The sequence below is a fragment of the Morone saxatilis genome, unplaced genomic scaffold, assembly GCF_004916995.1.
Source record: "Morone saxatilis isolate NCDOM2014 unplaced genomic scaffold, NCSU_SB_2.0 Contig0, whole genome shotgun sequence".
NCBI lineage: Eukaryota > Metazoa > Chordata > Actinopteri > Moronidae > Morone > Morone saxatilis.
Genome location: NW_023339650.1, coordinates 16,547,062 through 16,567,328, shown reverse-complemented (window position 1 = coordinate 16,567,328; position 20,267 = coordinate 16,547,062). Strand labels below are relative to the sequence as shown.

Sequence of the window (20,267 nt, the reverse complement as noted above, 5' to 3'; positions counted from 1 at the left end):
GAGGAGGAGGAGGTGGTGGTGGAGGAGGGGGCGGGGGAGGTGCCCCCGGGGGAGCGAACATGGGTGGGACTGAAAGGAGTGTTAACATTAGTAACCATTTAATGCAGAGGCAGAGTCTGTCCTCGCCCGCCTCCTGCACCTCTACGCCGTTACATAACATCACATCACTTTACTCAAGAGCCCTTTGGGGCCGGAGGAGTGCTTCGACTTTGTCAAGGCGCAGCGCTGCGCCGCACACACTTAGACACACTTCTTTGTAGTATGAATTGAGTGTTTCCATAGCGACCAGCTTGCAGGGAGAGCTGTGGTTAGTTCTGTGCTGCCGGCCTGATCCTGGCGCTGAGGTAAAAAAGCTGCTACACAAACCTAAAATATTTCTTGTTCAGCTCGAATCGTTTGCAAAAAGTTAAAACGCAGCAGTGTCTGAGGCTTGTGTATGGTGTAATGCAGTACTATGTGTAGCTTGTGCATGGTGCTATGTGGGCCTTACTGTTCCACTATAAAGCAGCAGGCCTAACGCAGCTTGGCCTATTTACACAGTAGGATAGAGAATCAGCTGTGCTTAGAACACAATGGGCCTCCATAATCCCTGTCTGGTAAACATAGGCTTTGTGCAGCGTAGTCTCACTATCTGCAAATAGCATGTTACATTTACACCTTGTCAACTAATGTCTATTTACATTTATATTACATTAAAAAAAATAAACTAATGCCTGCTGCTCTAAAATTCTAAATTGCGCCAATCTTTTAAACCAATAGCTTAAAATTGGATATTTTAAGCACGTAGACACAGATATGCACTTATGACTTAAGGCATGTAGTAGTTAGTAGTAGTACGCAGTGTTATGTAGTATGTCTACTGTTTATTGTGTGCACAAAAGTAAACTCAGGCAGAGGCTCTCAGCAGAGCCTGTATTCTCATCACTGCCTGTCAATGTTTAAAGAGTGTTATCTCATATCACACAGGTCAAACAGACCAGACTTCAGCTGATAAGGGAGTGCAAAACAGATTTTTTTGGAGTATAAATAGCAGATGTTTTTGTCGTTTTAACACTCAAGAGTGTTCTTATCAGGACAGAAACATTCTTTTAACCAGTATTTGCAGCATGGGAAAGGGTAACAAAACTCTCCCAAACCAACACTAATGAAATTCCTAGGTGGGTTATCAGCACTGTAGGGCCAGTTTGGCTGTGTACAATTCTGCCCTCACTTAATACCAACAAGGTACAATGCTGACTGGCCTGTGAAAACTGTCACTATGTGATGTGCCCCCAACAAAGCTCACCTGGTCCAGAGTTGGGGATGGAGGGCGTAGGCACGGCGATGGGAATGCCAATACCGCTGCTGCCGCTGTTCTCCCTGCTGCCACTACCCCCGCTGCTTCCACTGAGGGAGGAGAGAGACGGAAGAGAAAGAGGACACCGTTTTATTCAGGGCAACCTGCTCAGACTGCACAGCAGGTAATACTGCAGTTATATGGACCACATCTGCATGTCCTATTTAGAATTATAAGGCCGTAAAACCTCCCTTTTTAAGTATTACCTAAAGCATATTACTGTCCAATTTTTCACTTCTTCTCTCATATTCACTGTTTCTGTCTATTGGCCTTTTAGGTTTGAGCTGGCAGTGACACACCCAGGAGAACAGGAGATGAGTCACTCTATTGAAGACTGAGAGTAACACAGTAAAATGGAATAAATAGTTGATAAACAGTTTTGGTTTTTCATGAAAACCACCTAAAAATATCTTGCTTGATATCCTGAGATTGCCCCAAAATACTACTTCCTACTAATTTACAGTGATTATCACACGCTCGGTGTATTCAGTCTAATAATAAGTTTTACTTTCATTTGGCAGCTGACTTTATAATGGGGCTGAATACGAGGCTAAATTTAAAACAAACACTTTGTTGTACATGATATGAGCCTTTGCGAAACAATGCTGCATTTTTAGTGAATGAACTAAAATCAACCTAATGACATAAGAGCTTTATAAGAATGGTTCACACATCAACTGTAGCCACATATGCAGCTGCTCATAGTGTAGCCAGTCGATATTAAACGGTGCAGATTCAATTAGTTGATTAAGCGTTAGTCGATCACCAGAAAAAAAACCAACAAAAAAAAAAACCGCCTGGTTTCAAGTGTGACAAATTGCATGGGCATTTTTCGTAATAGTTTTGATGGTCAATTTATCAATGAAACCATTTATCAAGCAAAGTGTTGCTGGTTTTCTCAGTTTCCTATCAGTGAAATGGAATGTCTCTGGGCTTTGGATTATTCCTTGGACAAATGGCGTCCTGCCCAGCCTTAACCTCTGTCGATATTAGACATGGGAATGTAGTATGTATGTATTGTCGAGCTCGGCAGTTGGCCTGTATTTCACAGCGTTGTTTCACCCTTGTGTCTTTTGACCCTTGGGGCTGCTAGATCAATTGTCCCTGGCACCGAACTAAAAATACCCCGCCCTTACCCTCCCGCTCTCACTCTCTCTCTCGGGCTGGCCTTGATCCTCATTTCTACTCCCAGCCCCTCACCCCCACCTCTCCTTTTTCCTGCTTCTTTCATCCCTGCTTTTCAACTGATCCTTCTCCCTACCTCTCACCCCTAACCATCCCTCGACCTCTCATCTCCCCATTGCCTGTAAACTGATTCCCCCATTCGTCTCCCAAACCCCTCACCCCGCACTCCATCTCCTCTGATTCCTTCCATCCCTACGAATCCCTTCTTGCTCACACCCACCCACCCCCACCCACATCTCTTTATCCCCTTTTCCCTTCCCCATCATCCCCCTCTTCACTTCTCTGATCCATGTCAGTTGAGCCCTCGGGCTCTCCAGGCACAACCAGCAGGGGTTGCCCCTCTGAAGGATGTTGGTGGCAGTGGGAGCTGAGTGTCTGTGGGGATAAAGGCTAAACAATATTGTGTCATCCCTCTTTTGAAGTCGACGCCGTACTTCACTTCCCCATCTGCATGTTCTGAATGTATCCATTCTAATCCCTATATAAAACTTACCCGTTCCTTTGCTAAACCCATTCATCTCTTCCCCAGCTTTTGCTTTTCCCATCCTTTCCCTCTTTGTTTAAAAATGCTCGCTGTGAAATAAAAAAGCACTGAGCTCCGTCTCTCCTTCTCCTCCTTCCTGCCTGCCTTGCTCATTCAGCCTCTACCAAACACAGTGAGTTGTTTATAAATCAGCTAGGCTTAAAAAAAAAGTTCCAGCTCACTTGCTCACAGCTGACAACAATCCCTGGAGCCAATGAAGAAAAAGACACTGTGCTCAGTGAAAGGAACAAAAAGTGAAAACAATATGTGAAAAGTTTACGCTTAGGCATTGTGACATGATATGACTCGACATAAGTTGCCCAGAGCATAATCAAAGATAGACTGAAAAATTCTGAGAACTGATATTGAGGCTTGAGCTGTGCATAAATAACCCAAAGTGCATAAACAGCAGAAGATGAGCATGATGGTTGCTGTAATCTAGAAAAATAATCTAATACAACAGGATTTCAGACCTGGGTTTTTCTTAAAGAACTGGTGTATAAAAAAGATAAACTATGCTACATTCAGTGCAAATGTAATGTTTATTTTCACGTTGCAATGTGAAAGGTGATGGGCACAGAAAATACAACTGACAGGAAGAGAAACAGGAAGCTAATGTATTTCTGTCTGGTGCAGAAAAAGAAAACAATAAAAAAAAACACTATATTCATAGTTCATATGTTATATATAGTTATGTTTCTCTGCTGCACACTTGAAAAGCCTCATTCAAGTCTTTAAAAACATAAACCAATCCCATTTGAAAAAGTGGAAAAAAATGTATAAAAGAGACACAACTGTGCTTAAACTACAATTTGACTTTGAGCTGGATATAATTTACAAAATGATGCTCACATTTTTATAATTATTTTAAATGTTTTGAGTAAAATTTCTTGTTCTTTTTTAATTTTTTACTTTGCTTTATGCCTTCATTAGAGAAATCGCAGTGAGAGATGACAGGAAATTATGGGCGATGGGTGAGGAACGGCATGCAGCCGTCGTACCTCATGGTCAGAGCCCCCTGGCCTCCAGGCAGACCCTCTTTACTTTTAGGTTGATTTAGGAGTGGAAGAGTGTTTGTTGAGGAAGAACAATTTTGAAAAAGTGGTACACGCAAAATACTTGTCATTATGATATGACAAGAAGATGAAGTAACACTGTATGTCTACTTCTTTTTTAAATGATCTATTGCATTTTGATGCGTCTTCCTTCAGCAACAGGGTCACACACTCTTAAATGCATCCTGTTTATTTTGGATATTTAAAGCAGGTAATCAGATTTTTAATACCAGGATACTATGGTGACAGATAAACAAGTTTTTTTTAAAACAATAATACCTGCATACAGTATGACGGTGAAATATTTCCCACAGAAATGTATCAGATAATAACAGGGAACATGGAGCACAAGCTCATATTGAATTTAGATCTCAGTTGAGGATGGCAGAGACTGATGAGCTGAATAAGCACAGCCGACTTCAAGCCTGTGTAATCAAATAGTGATGCCACACAATATTAGCTGAAGCAGGGTGGGTGCAGCCCGACTCTGAGGACAGCATCAGTTTGTTAAAGGGACATTAGGGTGTCTTTGAACCACAGATCTGTAACAGTGATGCTGAACAGATGAGAAGAGCTGCACAGAAATTACAGGAAGAGCTGGAGTTTTAACTGATAAAGTAGAAGAAGAACTGGGGAACATCTGTGTGACTGAGCAGCTTTGTGCAAACATACATGAGAAGTTGGGCAACGGTAGGGAAAATAAAAAGTTATGTAATATTTATGAGCATCACAGTCAGCATAACAGGCTTTTTAGCTAATGAGGCGACTTCAGTCACTCGTAACTCAAATTTGATGGAGGCGTCTGGCTTTCTCTACGTGGAGATTTCTGGGTAACAATCCTTGAGTCATGTTCAAGGGTTTCCATGCTGTAGTTGACTTAGGGTTTTTTGAAACAGCACTTTATATCAGAGGCTTTTACAGATATTAATATTGGAGTGATTCAGGCCGCTGTAAGAAACCCTCCGAGCCTTTTCAGACAAATGCTGGATTTAGTGCGGCAGAGAGGAGGAAGAGGTGTGCAAGTGCTATAAGCTGCTGAACTAAGTGAAGAGATTAGAACTACCTGGCAAAGAGGGAGGGGGGGTGTTGTTTGAAGAGATGCTTTCCTCACATTACGGAAACACTGAGTGCACATTTAGCGTTCGGTTTAGAGGTGTAGCTAAATCACTAGTTCCACTCATACCTATCTAAAAATCGATAAAAAAGTATGAAGTACCTGTATCACTCTGCATTAAAAGCTGTGCAAGGTTGATTAACATTTCAGTTGCAGATTTTAGAGATTTTATACTCATGAAGTTTGTTTGGGCAACTTCATATGTCAAGCTTAACCATATGAGCAGTGTCTGGCTGCTATCAGTTTAAATTGCATCAAAGCTCATTAAGCCCATGACTGCACCTTGTAATTGTTTGTCTCAAGTAAGAACAATTCCAAAACCCAAAGACATTCAAGCTACAATGATATAAAACCAAAGAAAAGCAGTAAATCCCCACATTTGTGAAGCTGTGAATGTTTAGAACGTACGCCTTGTGTGACAGACAGTGTGCCCTCTCTTATGTTCTCTCCTATGTACCTGTGAGTGCGTTGCCTCTGGTTGAGCGACGCCGTGCGGCCGGGGCTGTGCTGCTGGCCGTGCTGGCTGCCTAGTCGGGCGGGACTGGTCATGTAGTCATTGGGCACCGTGGGTGGCTTCACCGGCTCCAGGGTCTTGTAGGACGTGTTGCGTCTGGAGCAGCCGAAGGTGAAAAATGAATTAAATAAATGGCAACTCAAGGACGAGAATGATCATAATTGAGTAGAAAATCCTGCGATGGAAACTGTGAGGCTGTGTTCACCAGAGTGCTGAAAATCCTATCAGTTTACCCAGCTGGATGCTGTGCACTACGGGCTGGATGTGAGCACATAGCAGTTTACCCGTGGAATTAATATCTGATTAGTGTCGCCGAATGCTGCCATGCATCACACGGCGACAGGGTTCAACAGGGTGTGAGACCTGTCCTAACAACCGATAAAAGTTCCCAGACTTTTCTTTTACCTAGATCCCTTTTCTTTGAAGTTTCACTTACATCACTATATGAGCCACCACAAACACACAACCACACTCCAAGTTAAAACGTCATAGCTCAGTGGGTAGTGTGTGTTCAGTGTGTTATTTTAATATAAAAAATAATTCCAAAAAATAAATAAATGTGATGTACTTTAGCTGCGTGTTCTTTTAATCGCCCCCACAAGAGTTCTGTTTTTTTCATTCAGTGTTTGATAATTAGAGGATTAGTCTTCCTTTCATGGTGACTGAAATGGAAATCTTACCCGAGCGTGCCACGCCCTGACATGGGAGGGCTTGGCGGCTTCTGCGTCGGCGGATTGGTCCTCGATAGTGTTCCTCCTCTGATTGACTGATTGTTTCCATGTTGCTGTGGTTAGAAGGAAAAACCCCAAAGACACTTATTTAACAAACAAATTAATTCAGACAGTGTGGCTGACTAAAATCAAGAGTTATAGGCTACCCAGATGACAACTCTTCAACAACATGGATGTACAGTACATATTATAGTGAGTAATACTTGAAGGGTTATGCAATGCCAACCCAGCTTGTGCTTAAGTCACATGGTGTCTGCTGCTGATTGCAGGTTAGAAAACTCCAGGTTGTTTCAACAAGGCTTCTTGCGAAACACTTGTGTCTTAACAGATGCATAAAGTAACTACTGCAAATTTTAATTTTACAGTTTAGGAATACTCTGCAAGAAACTTAAGGATATACAGTATATGCTTTGTCTGGGAAGCCTATAAAAAGGAGTTTAAATAAACTACAGAACATTTATAGACAACTACACAACATGTAAGTAAATGACAACACACAACCGTTGGTAAATTGACAAGGAGGAAGTTACAGAGCCTCAGACTGTGTTCTGGGCTAAGAGGACTACAGAACAAGTCGGTTAATGGGAATAACATGGGAAATGACAACAATTACCACATGTACAGGGATTTTCTGTAAAAAGGGAGTTGGACAAATCTATCAATTATACATTATAGTTAAAGGGGTCATGTGACAAACCAGACTTACCTTGGCTTTTAGCCACTTATGTGGGCGAAGGGAAAAAAAACAGAAGAGAGAGACAGAAAGAAGGCATGTCAAAATGGCCATGTCTAAACGGATCAGTAGAAGTCAAAGTACAAGCGGGCAGGAGAAAAATGACTCCTCGTTGTATTTACACTGCATAAACATTTAGCAAGACCTGGGCAGGTCAGTAGTTACAAGTCATACAACCAGAGGAAAACACTGTGGCTTGTGACTGTTGCTCTCTTTACTTAGACCCACAGTGCCACACCCAGTAGCATAGTCGGACTGGAAGGAAACTGCAGGGATCTGATGGTAGAGCTATTGTGCATAAATGAAAGAAATCGTATCTTAACAGGGTGTCTGAGACTGAAGCGTTTACCTTTGTACATCAAAAAGCTACCTCACAAATATGTATTTTACATCTACTGCGTATGTGTTCACTCAATTCCTGTTTTGCAGTTTTGTACACAAAATAATTTCAAATGATCACGTTACTGGCAGTGATAAAACACCACCTTAGTACTTGTGTGGGCTGATGTCAAAGAGAATACAGAGCCAACATAACAGTAGGGTTTGACAACTGCAGAGTCAAGTGGCTCATCTATAATGCAGCTTCCCCAGTGGCCTTTGCAGAAAGCATTGTAGCATCACACAAGACCACGAGAGAAAGAGAAAAGGAAACAAATGGCAAATTCGTGGCATAGGTCAGTACGAAGTGATCTCTACCTCTTTAAAAAGCATAAACACCTCCAGTGCAGCTGTGAATGGTAAATTTCACGTTCAAATTTCACTCTCCCCGGGTTATCAGAACTAGGTAAGATTCAATTTACAATCTAGGTCATGCTAAAGAGGCCTAGTACTGCCTTCCCTTATCTTCCTGACAAATTCTGTATCTGTTTTTCTGCACACACCAGACTGTCAGTGTGGAAATGCTTTAGTAACATCGAAGTTGAATTATGGACAGTCAGGTTCAGATTAAGGTCATTATAGTCCAAAAAGGCTTAGCATGTCGCACCTGGTTGAAAATCTAGAGCAATGCTGTCAGAGTTACGTGAGTCTGTTGGGTAAATGTTCAGCATAAAGGACACAAGCGCTTCCTGTGGTTAGGGTAGTCACCAAGGACTCATCCCAAAAAAAGTAGTCCAACTGAGGGCCAAACATTGCCAACTATCTGACACATTAAAGAAACATATGAGGCAACCACCAATACGGTGCGATTCGACACGATTTGATTCAGCATAATCCAATTTAACGCAAGAATGTGATGCTATATAATGCAATATGGTACAGATAGACTTTATTCTATGTTGCCAAATCAACCAGGACTGAAATCTTAAGGGTTAAAACTCAAAATTACCCAAAAAACTCAAACCATCCCTTTAAGCTAATCTTGTGCACTCATAACTGTAACAACATAACATATCAAAGGATTGCAATCTAATTAAAAAAAATCTGACATAATCATCCCTGGATTCCTGAAATCCCGCTGACTAGATTAAACATCAGCTGACTGGAAGAGTCAATCTCATCTTTCATATTAAAGCTAAAAAGCATCATGTCGCTGTCGGTACACCTTGAGATGCAGGAACATCCCGATCTGTCAGTTGGGAGATTTCACTTATTATTTACAGTATATTATGCTGCTGTGTTCAGAGAAGAATCAGATTATCTACTAGATTAAGCTCACCTTCTCTTTTCTTTCCATTCCTCTTTTTCTTTATGTCTGCTTTGGATCTTTGAACAGCTTCTAAACAATAAAGTGTGTAAGTGCTACATGCCGTTTCTTCTCTGTATTACAGCTCATGCTTTAGTGTTTAATTATATAAACACTGTTTGAGGTCGTAAAACCAATTCAACATTTAGGCCAGTGCAAACATTCACAGATGTAGCGAGTTTCACAGTTAACTGGAGGCAAAAGACAGGATTTAAACTCCCATTAAAGTATTGATTCTGGTCATTAAGTAAACCATGGCTATAGATATTCTATACAAGCCTGGCATTTGACAGCAGCCATCACAGGATACTATATGAATGAATATGGAGTATTGATTGGCTCGTTGGGCTGTGACATGCATAGATGAGAGGAGGTGAGTGATGTAGGACTGCTGCCGGAGTGTGTGTGTGTGGGTTTGTGTGTGTTCCCGATCATATTCACTAACTAAATGCAGCATAAAGACATTTAAAAGGAGAAAATCCACTGAGATTAGACCCAGAGTAATACGTAATGTTCCTAAAATAGATGCATCAAACACTCTCGAAGCAGCCATGAAGCACGATGGTTTCAGTAATTTGACACTATTGTGCGATGATGTAGTGGTATCCTAATTCTGAGCAACTCGTCTACTTAATCTAACACAGCAGAGTCAGAACTGTGGATGATTCACACAAACCTCATGCTGATTTTGCCTGATTTTTTTGCCCTGTGATTATATAAAATGTAGTTAAGTTTAAAAACTATGAACATCATTAAAACAGTATATTAATTCTTGACCTTAGAAACAGCAGTTAACAAAATAAAACTCACCTCAAATACCATTTAGCAGCTGTTCTGGAACTTTTGATCACATCAGATGATCATCAGCACATGGAGTTTGCCCTAATGTTATGAAATTGCTTTCTCTCTTTTTTTTTTTTAATAAGTAAAAATAAAATCTACAAACCATGACAACTGGGTAGACACTATCTGCTGATGAAGATCATGTAATGTGATAAAAAGTAGAATAACTGCTAAATGCAATTAGAAATATAATCTGTTGATTTAACAATGTTCCCACTTTCAGGCATCTGACTATCAAATTAAAGTGTTCTTGTTTATTATTTTCAATGTTAAACGCAACCTTATTATTATAGGTTTATGAATATTAAAAATTAAGCTACAAATATGAATGCTAAATTGTTGTTACTATCTGGCAATACTTGTATTGTTAGATGTAATAATAGCAATAATTAGCTTACCTTAGCACAAAGACTGGTGGCAAGGAGAAACAGCCAAAGTTGCTAAATCTTCCTTTCCAGCACCTCTATAGCTCACTAATTTACACGGTTTATGTCTTTTGACAGAGATATACTGTAAAGAATGTTGTGGTTTTATGTGCATTTACCAGCTGCTGGTCCCCAAGAAAGAGAGATACAACATGTTAGTAACTTAGAGGTGGTGTTGGATGGCAGATTCAGGAACGTTGGACAGAGAGCCGGGCTAGCTTTTTTCCCCTGCTTGCAGTCATTAGTCTCGGCTAAGCTTACAGCCTCCCATCTCTAGCTTCGCATTTGGCATACAGACATGAGAGTGGTTTCGTTTCTCATCTCACTCTTGAAAAGAGAATGAATAAGCAAATTTCCAAAAATGTGTCTTTAATAATAACTTTAATAATAACACTTTTTAAGAAGCTTTTTGGAAGCTGTCGTGAGAAACAAACAAATAAAATGCTTCGCTTCCCATTAGACATAGCACTCTTCCACCCTGACAGAAGGGTCCAATGTAATTCCCTACAGGGTAAATTGAGAGTGACAATACGGGATGGTAATGGCGGGCCTCTAATCCAATCTGTCTGAAAGCTGCAATTGATTGGCTGATTGATGGGGCAAGCGGACGCCCAAGGGGGAGGATGGAGATTGCAAAAATGCCTACGGCCGTCAGGAGATGTCGTCATTACCACCACGGTCAGGACGACCCAGTAACCCCTAAAGCTCTAATGGCAGAGAGGGAGTGAAAATGTCACACTTTGATCATCACTTTCTACTTGGGAGAGTTTATCGGATCAAAAACAGCCTCTTTCTAGCCTTTCAGATGGTACTGATGTGAAAATAAAGTACAAATCAGATTGTAACAACATCATTCCTGTGCAAAGGTTTAGAGAAACTGGAGAACGCGATTACGAGGGCGGTCTGGGCCTGAGTGCCTTTAAAAACGTCTCACAAAATTGTCTCCGCTCACCATTTTCACAACACTCTAAGAATAGAGCTGTTTTCTGAAAGCTATATGATGTAATCACTTTTTTACTTCATCTCCACCCCCAACCCGTTCCCACCAACCCACACTGAAACATATTCCTGTAGGGTCAGAAGGGGTGCTTTCTGAAGATGAAAGAGAACGCACAAGAGAGAGAGTGTGAGCGAGAAAACGAGTCAAAGTGGGAGAGAGAAGAGAAGGGATAGGAATACCTCTGGCAAGAAAGAAGGAAGGGGGAAGGGAATTAGATATAGTAGGACAAGAAAGTGGAAGAACAGAAGTAGAGATAAACTAATGGACTGAGTGTAGAGAAATCTGATCGGGGAGCAGATCTAAAGGAGAGAAAAAGTACATACAAATCAGGAAGGAGAAAGTCCGCTCACCTTAACACCATGGCCGACGTCGTCCAGTACATTGTAGTCAATGGGCTTCCTGATGTACCTGACCGGTCGCTCCATATTAGCTGGTGCTATGATCTTATGGGTCCTCGCCGTGTTCTTGTTGGTGGTCAGGATCCCAATCTCCCGCCTGGCCACCTTCTCTTTATGAATGTCCACCGTCTGTAAATGACACAGTGACGACAGAAGAGGGGATGTGATCGATGCCAAAGCGAAAACACAGAAAAGGCGCAGTACAACAGGGAACTCTGGGATTGAATAAACTCGTTATCACTTATTTAATCACTGAGGTCGTAATCTTTTTACAACATTCAATGTACACTAATAAAATCGATTGCGGTAGAAACCGGGTCCTGAACAGAATAATGACCAAAGCATGTGTGTCTGAACATTTCTGACTTCAAAAATGAATTGTACAGTGAATACACAGAAATATAAAGATGGAGAGTGATGAGTTAGAATTCAAAGTGATGGTATGAAATGTGACTGAAGGAACACTGCATTCATATTTCAGCAGAATAAAATTATGTCTATTGTGTATTTAAACCACATTCTCATAGATTATTATTAGCAGAAAGAAATGTCTCTTTCATCTTTTGCAGAATGCTAGGGCCAAATTGTGATACATTATTTATGCTCCTGGAGACCAAGAGTGTGTTCCTACTGAAATTGCAGCAATGTTCGATTAATTACCCTGTCCCCTTTCAAAAAACTAATTACTTTAAAGATGCATTTGGAAACCTTGCACACTGCTGGCTCCAAATGACAAAAATAACTTACTGAAGAGCTCAGAAATCATGCAAGGCTGCATTGTTGTTGTTTGCTGCCAGGGTTTCATCATACAGAGGGAATGCCTTGAAGTAGTTCCTCTTGGTTAGCATTTAGTTGATTATCAAATCATCGAGGGTTGCAACTACCTACAGGCCGACCAATACAGGATTTTTTAATGCTGATATTGATATTTGGGAGTTAAACAAATATGAAAATGATAAATTGGCTGATAGTCAAGCTGATATATTAGCAATTTTGATACAGATCCCTTACAAATCTCACATTTGAGGAGCTAGAACCACATTGTTGCTCGATCAGCGATCACTCGACCAATGTCAAATAACTGACAAATAGACTGCAATCAACTATCATGTTCAAACAACATGAATCTACAGATCTCAACACCATCACATGCCACTGAATTTCCATTTCTTGCTCTGCCTTTACACTCCCACCAAACCAAGAGGAGCCCAGGAGCAGCTGCCCTTCCTCTGAGAGATGAAAGGCTGCAATGTCTGCTGAGGGCAGCCCAGTAAAACGATGGTCTCTTACAAGGGGGGGAAGGAGTGAGCGTCCAGCACCAACAGAGGATTCCTTTCATGCCAAAGGGATCTGGAGCTAGGCTGAGCTCTGTGTCTTCATGCTGCACTGTTCCACTGTATGGACAACTCACCCTTCAAGTATCACTCATCCTAGAGTTAAGGGGAATCAACAACACTAGTGGACTTATGTGTAGTCGAGTACAGGGCAGTCAGTGCTGACATCTGTACAATATCAAGTCTGATGTTAAACTGTAGGACTAGTGAGATATAGGCCTTGGAGTTGACAGGTTATAGTATCCATTTAAAACAATGTTCTTCTTACAGGACATGGAAGGGTACAAGAAAGTGGATTGTTCAAAATTACAGAATAAAACTAAATCAATATTTCATAACAGGAAAAGTTGCTCATACATAATTGCTCCCACGGAGACTTCCCATACAAAGGGGAAACATCCGATCTGTTCCAATGCGCTGTTGTGTCTGTTTGAATTAAGAGGGATGACAGAGCATTGACTAGTCATTTTTTACCAAAGCTGTGTTGCCAGAACACGAGAGGCTCATATTAAAAAAAGAACTGCGGTGACAAAGTCTTCCCAATGAGGCGAACAAACCAATGCACAACTATTCCATTTTAGCAGTCCTCTGAATTCCAATGCGTAAGACCTCCACTACGACTGGAATTGAGCTAATAAACTTGACTACACAGCTCAGAGATAATGCCACGTCATAAATCATGATCGTCTGGAAACAACTGGGCCAAAATCTAATCAGTCTTTTTGGCTTCCATTTGCAGGGGAGTGATGGCGTTCAGTGATTACTATGATAAGCCCAGACACAGGAAGGAGTAGAGGAGGGAAAAGCTCAGTCATTCTAGGTTTCACCTCCAAAATAAAGCTTTAACCTCATCACGTCACCTCAGTGTGACCCCAAAACACCAACCTCACCTGGAGTCCTTGTAAAGTCATGAGGCATGGTAATGACAAAATATTATGGGGAAGAAGGTGTTTTCAGCCAAAACTCGAAAAGAGGAAGAATTCCACTACAAACCACCGAAACTCCTCCTCAATCAGAGAAAGGCTCTTTAAATATTGTAGCCAAATAGGGAAAGCATCTGGTCTTGGCTGAACATACTGCCCTTATCAGAGAGCAGCGGGTGGACAAACATCATCGCAGCTGGCAAAGGAGGGAAGTGAGAAGGCGAAGTTGTGTGAGTTCATCTCCTTCCTGTGTGCCGAGAAAATAGCCCTGCCGTAACAGTGTGGGCCAATGTTACAGAAGTGTTGACAGAAGCGTAAATTCAAAGCCACAACTTTCATGCAGCAAGCGACACCACCCTATCAAGAGTGCTTTTTCTAATCCACTGTCCGGTGCCCAAAGAACGTTAAATGGATTCGACAAAAATGAAAAGGGCTAAGTAGTATGACCCAGTGGGGAGCTCCAATCTGAGCAATGGCTACTTAATAGCCTGCCCCTTCCCTCAACACTTCCCTGGGTTTTCAACTGGCACTAAAAGGTATTTACTTGATCCCAATGGTCCATCTGTTAAGTGGAAAGAGACTGAACTCTGAATACATCTTGCCAAACTAAAAAAGGTGGATGATTCACATGTGTTTTCAACCACTGTCACCCATATGTTTGAGGCCTGCGGGTGTTTTCCCAGAACACGGAGCAGTTTTGGCTCTCGTGTACGGCTAATCCATCGGTTACAGGCTTTCAGGATTTAAGGGCACCCACTTCTTGCTGCCTTCTCGTTTTTGAAGTGCTCTTTTTATTTATCGCCTCCATTACCTTCTGCTCTTCTCTTCCTTCCACCCAACTCTTCTGCATCTTTTCAGTTTTGTCTTTTTCCTCTATCCCTCTAATTCCACCAAATTCCTCCCACACCCATGAAAGAGTCACACACCTATATGACTAGATGATGAACTAGGTCATACAGTGGAACTGCTGCCAACACCATCATCGTCATCCACACGTTCTAGCCAAACAGAAAAAAAAAAAAGTCGAGTCAACTGGAAAAGTTTTGGGGTATGAGTGAGTCAGTGCAGTGGTTGCCAGGATGAGAGATTGTTGTTGTGTTGTTAGTAGCAACAAGTGCCTAAATATTTGTGATTTGCTATTTATTTCTTTTTAATCCAGATTGTTGCCATTTTGGTTGCGGTTGCACTTTAAAGCTTGTAGCTCCAAACAGGACACAGGGTCAGCTGTTTAAATGTTTGAACTTCAACACCCAGGAATCTAATGACGTGACATTGTGTCATCGCTCACCAACCTGGGCAGTCCGGGGTCGCTATTTTGGATACCGAAGAGATCATGTCAAAAGACCCAGTGTTGTAAACATACAGCTTCCTCTGGAGTCAGTGCGGATTGGGAGACAGCCTGTAAACACACTTGCTCATATTTCAATCTGTTATTTGCCTGAATTTCATGTAAGCAAAGACAGTGATTCCACACAATTAGGGAGGATGGCACATTCCTCTGCTTTACAGCCCCAATTTGCGACTTTGTTTGTTATTGTTTGCCTAAAGTGCAGGATTTGTCTGTACTGGCTGAATGAATGGAAGAAGCATTTCAGTAATGGGACTCTAGGGGGGGCATACTGGAAAAAGAAACATCAGGACCAACAAGTTGGACTCTATACAACCTTAGGGGGCATACTGATGACTTTGACATGAAAGCTATGCAATAATATGTACTAATGGTCTGTAGCTCATTCTGTAGTAATTTCCTAGGTTAACAAAACATTATCCCGTTATTTATTACGTTTTACGTCATTCTGCTTTGTCTAATTGCCTTTGTGTAAGTGTACTTGTTTTACCTCAAATTTGGGCACTGACAAAGGTCTATTTCTAATTAGGGGTTGACAATAGGATATTATTTTGACATGATATAAATCTGTCAACTGTCACTGATTTTGCTATTCTTTTTATACTGCCCATAATAGATATGTAAAAAAGGTTGAGTGACATCTAAAAAGGAAAACATCTCTTCATAAAATACTGTGTAATTTTTGTAACTGTTTGTTTTTCCATCACAGCAGGTGTGTAAATGAAGACTATCTCTTCCTCCATTGTGTATTATTCTTTGTGTGTTTGGTCTGTCAAGTGTTTGACTGAAAGCTTAAACAATAAATTGGCTGTTTGCAATGGAGATACAGGTGCAGGTTGTATCCAGCACCTTTTTATTATGTTAGTGAATGATAAATCTGAAAATGTAGTACAGAATTCCTCCCACAGTGAACTTTGACCCAGCCTTTCTCCATCATGCTGATTTACACTACTCAGACAAGGGGCGACAAGGGGGGGGGGGGGTAGGGTTTGGAGTATTTTGGAAACAGGTCACACATTTACAGAATGCATCCATACAAAATCAGCAAAAGGGCCATAAATCTCTCAGTCCAGCGGCACAGCCAATCAGAGGACCAGGAGTGGAATTTTGAAGCCTTGCGCAAACGTAACTTGACAACTTCCCACCAGACAAACACACAAACGCGCACTGTTATGGAGGGTGAGGTGGGAAGACATCAGAAAGAAAGAAAGAAAGAAAAAAAAATGTCACAGCCGATTTCACTTTCAGCACAAGTTGGGAGAAAAAAAATAAAAACAGCCTTTTCAGCGTTTTGGCAGACTGGCCGCAGGATGATATCCTCAATAAACTGCCAACTATGCACGAACGCTCGGACAAACAAAAAAAAGCTGCAGAGCATGTACTGTAGGCGTAGTAGGAAGCTTACACACAACAAGAGGAAAAGCCTGCTGCTAGACAAACACACCCTACATACCATTGTGTCTGTGTGCATGTGTGGCTAGCCAGGCCAGACAAATGTGCCAATCGTTAATGACAGACGTCGACTGCGGATGATTAGAAGACAAGAAAATGTTTCAGCAAGTCATCTTCTTTCTGTTCCTCTGAGATACCACACACACACACCTACACACAAACACACTGAAAAGTACTATGTTCCCTTTGGTACGCTGTCCAAGAACATTAGGACATGAACTATTTTTACTGCCGTGTAATATCATTTACCAGAACTACACATGATTATGAAATAAGACATTGCAAAGGTCTTATTAAAGGCCATTCCTGGGTCAGAGCTAACATCAGCTTGTCTTGACAGCAGTCCAGGAATTGGAAATCCTTGTTCTGTGGGATTACGGGGTGATAATGATTATAAAGCGCACGTCTGTTAAACACATTTGAACCTCAGTTTTAGGCTTACTGTGCGATAGGATTTATCACAATGGCTGAAGCTGCTAACAGGTGAAGACAGCCTGATGAGGACATAGACGGCTCTTCTTCTTTTTCTGTTATTTTACCAAGTAAAAGGTGACGCTCTTTTCTTGGAAAAGCCCTGCTTCGCACTCAACACTCCACGTTGACCCCCCGAGAACGGATTAGAACAATTTGGGATGCTCAGGGTGTTCCAGCAGTTATTTTATGATGAAGTGCTGTAAGTGCTGAAGTGTGCTTTTTTTCTGCTGTGCCCACCTTTCTCAACCTGCCTGGTTGGCTTCTACTACAGTTATTTCCTACATATCCTGAAATAACATCCTCAGAGAAGGGTCCTTGACATATTTCCCTTGTGTAATGTGGAAAAATAGACACATATAGAGCTTGGAAATGGGATCATTCAGTTGTACCATTAAGACATGTTGTGGTTTTGTTGCATCAATGTGTATTGAGACTCCTGTTGGTGGAGGAACTGGCATATTTGCTTTGGTTACTATGAAGCTCTGACTGTATGAAGCAATGCCTATGTGAGCCATGTTTTAACAGTCAAGAGTCAAATGAAACCTGGTGAGAAAATTGATTCTTGCATACTTTCTCAGTCTCATGTTTCATATAAGTTGAGTACTTTTTTTGTTGCCAACCAAAATGCGTTTTCAGTTTCAACAACTGCCAAGTAATCTTGCTCACTTGTTCACACACTATTCGATCAAACAGTTCCCGACTTAAATGTCTGTCAATGTTTGACTGTATGTTATACAATACTTCTTGTACAGATGCCTTTGTTTCGAGAGCATTAAAGGCATGTAAAGTTATCATTTTACACTCGTTTTTGTAAGTATTAAGCAAACAAAAAAACTTATTAATGAGCTTCAGAGGTTGTGGTAGGCAGATTTTATTACCTTCAGAGCCAGGCTGTTTCTTTCTGTTTACAGTATTTGTGCTAAGCTAAGCTAACTGGCTGTAGCTTCTTATTTAACAGACATAACAGGCATAAAAGTTGTATCAATTTCTCAAATAAGTCTCTGCTACAAAGTGAATAAGCTAATTTCCCAAAATGCTAAATATTTATTTAAAACATTTGCTTGGGTTCTTTGCCCTCCTCAAAGAAAATGATTTTTGTAGAAAGATGTGTTTATAGTTCGAATATTGTTTTGGTATCAGCACCGAAACTCACCTCTCAGCTATTTTATTTGCAATAGCAAAATCAAAAAGTTTCAAACAAACACCCAGATCTACATTCTAATACATTTCAGGGGGTTGGGAAATGTAAAACTAGCTGGTATTTCACAAAAAAAAGCAAAGATTAGAGAAACATATTAAGATTTTCTTGTTGTTCTTGTTTCAGAATCAGAATCAGAAATACTTTAATAATCCCTGGGGGAAATTACTTATTTTTTCTTTTTACTTAATGTCAATCATTTGTCATTAATCAATCTCATGACCCATCAGGCTGATCTTGTGACCCAACCCTCAGAAACTACTGCTCTAAGGCATCTTATCCTAGATTTGAACCAGTAAACTTCCAGTCACATGCCTGCTTTTTAACCCTCCGGGCTGCTGTAGCTCCCAGTTTTCTGTCTTCTCCTGCTCACTGCTTCTGGCCTCATCTGTAGGAGCACTGCAATCCAACACCCCCACCTCTGCACTGAGCCAAAACGGCTGTTGAACCAGAGCAAATGCCTCTTTGTCTGGTCTGTTTCTCAGCGTGATTACAGCCAGCACATCTGAAGCCCGTCATCTGTGCAGTCAAACAGTTGTCCAAAGGCCCTTCGGTGGGGCTGTTTCTCTGAGCAGTTAGTGCAAAACAGAGAATGTTGGAGCTCCATCTGCACTCGGAGCCAAAACGGCGAGGTCAGACGCCCCTTGGGGAAGAGCTCAGTTTGGCAGTTTCTTGTTAAACATCCCTCAAAAACTGAATTCCTCTGGTAAATGTAACAACCCAATGTGTGGCATGATGGAGTCAGAAGCTGGGGTTGTGAGGATTGAAAGTGTGAGACTCTGGAGAGGTTGTCTCTCCTAGCAGAGAGAAAAAAACCCTCTATTAAAAGAGTCAGGACAGCATGCCAAGGTCGATGCGTTGTTTGCTAACACAGCACATATGGAAACACCTCGGCTGACTTTAGCCGATCTGAATTTTGGGCTGAGGCCAAACGGCATCCTGACTGAGCTCTGAAGTTTACATACAAGCTGAGAGCGAGCACAGGCAACAATAGAGATAGCAAACACCAAAAGCTGAATCACAGCAAAAGAGTGTGTCTTATGCAGAGGGAAATAATTATTTGCTAATCAGCCTTGTTTATATAGAGCTGTCAAATAATTGCCTACATTTCTCTCACACAGGGAGGAACTGCAGAACAGAGGTGTAATGATTAGATGTAATTGCAGAGGGTTGTTAAGTGGGAAAGAATGCAGGGGTAATGATGATGATGCTCTGCAGTGGGAAGGGGGAAGGGGGTTGAGAGGGAAGCGCCGAAGAGGAAGTAACCGCAGAGCCAAGCAGCTGATGATTCACTGAACATCAGTCACCAGTCATTTCACATCATCACTTACTCAAAATTTAACCTCTAGTCATGCAGGACGGTCACGATGAATGTGTACACACTGCCACACTTCACACTTAAGGCGTTGTGACTTATACAGAAACACAAACCTTCCAGAAAGCAGTGCAGCAACAGTCTTAAAAGGCAGTGGTCCTGACTTGAATCATCTAATAGAGAGAGGCGGACAGCTCAAAACGATTTTCTTTAACTTACTAATTTTGTAAAACTGACATTTATTGTAGATGTGCAGCTTTTGGACATAAGACTTTTTTGTAACATCTGAAGACTAAATAATGGACAGATTGAGTAAAGATAAAAAAAGATGGTTTCGTTATAGTCCCAGGGAGTATTATATGACATAATTATGTGACATATTTGCTGCTCTGTACCAATACAAGGACCATAATATTGTATATTATCGGAAGGTTAATAAGGGTATTGATTGACGTGCTGAGTATTGTAGGTAACAAAACTCATTCTCCAGTTGATTTTATAAATGCTTTCATTGCAATTTTTACCATTATCAGTTTCCCCCCTTCTGACTCCCATTAGCTGCTCAGAGATGAGGATGATGCTAAACGGTGTCACCAATATTACAGGATGTTTCAGCTACAATAAACACCCAACACGAGCCAAATTATACAAAAACAATAAAAATTATTATTTTTTTTTTTTT

The 20,267-nt window shown here is 41.2% G+C and overlaps 1 protein-coding gene across 4 annotated transcripts in view; it reads right to left on the bottom strand.

The window, feature by feature from the left end:
• The window catches only part of abi1a (abl-interactor 1a), a gene marked incomplete at its 5' end in the record, with an annotated part of 33,010 nt that overhangs the window by 8,193 nt on the left and 4,550 nt on the right, over positions 1 to 20,267 (bottom strand). For 2 of the 4 annotated variants that reach the window (XM_035653375.1, XM_035653391.1), the window contains 5 exon segments: positions 1,286 to 1,386; positions 5,671 to 5,823; positions 6,408 to 6,511; positions 7,165 to 7,179; positions 11,494 to 11,670. In XM_035653375.1, coding sequence (XP_035509268.1) covers positions 1,286 to 1,386; positions 5,671 to 5,823; positions 6,408 to 6,511; positions 7,165 to 7,179; positions 11,494 to 11,670 — 550 coding nt within the window. 4 annotated transcript variants of the gene reach the window in all.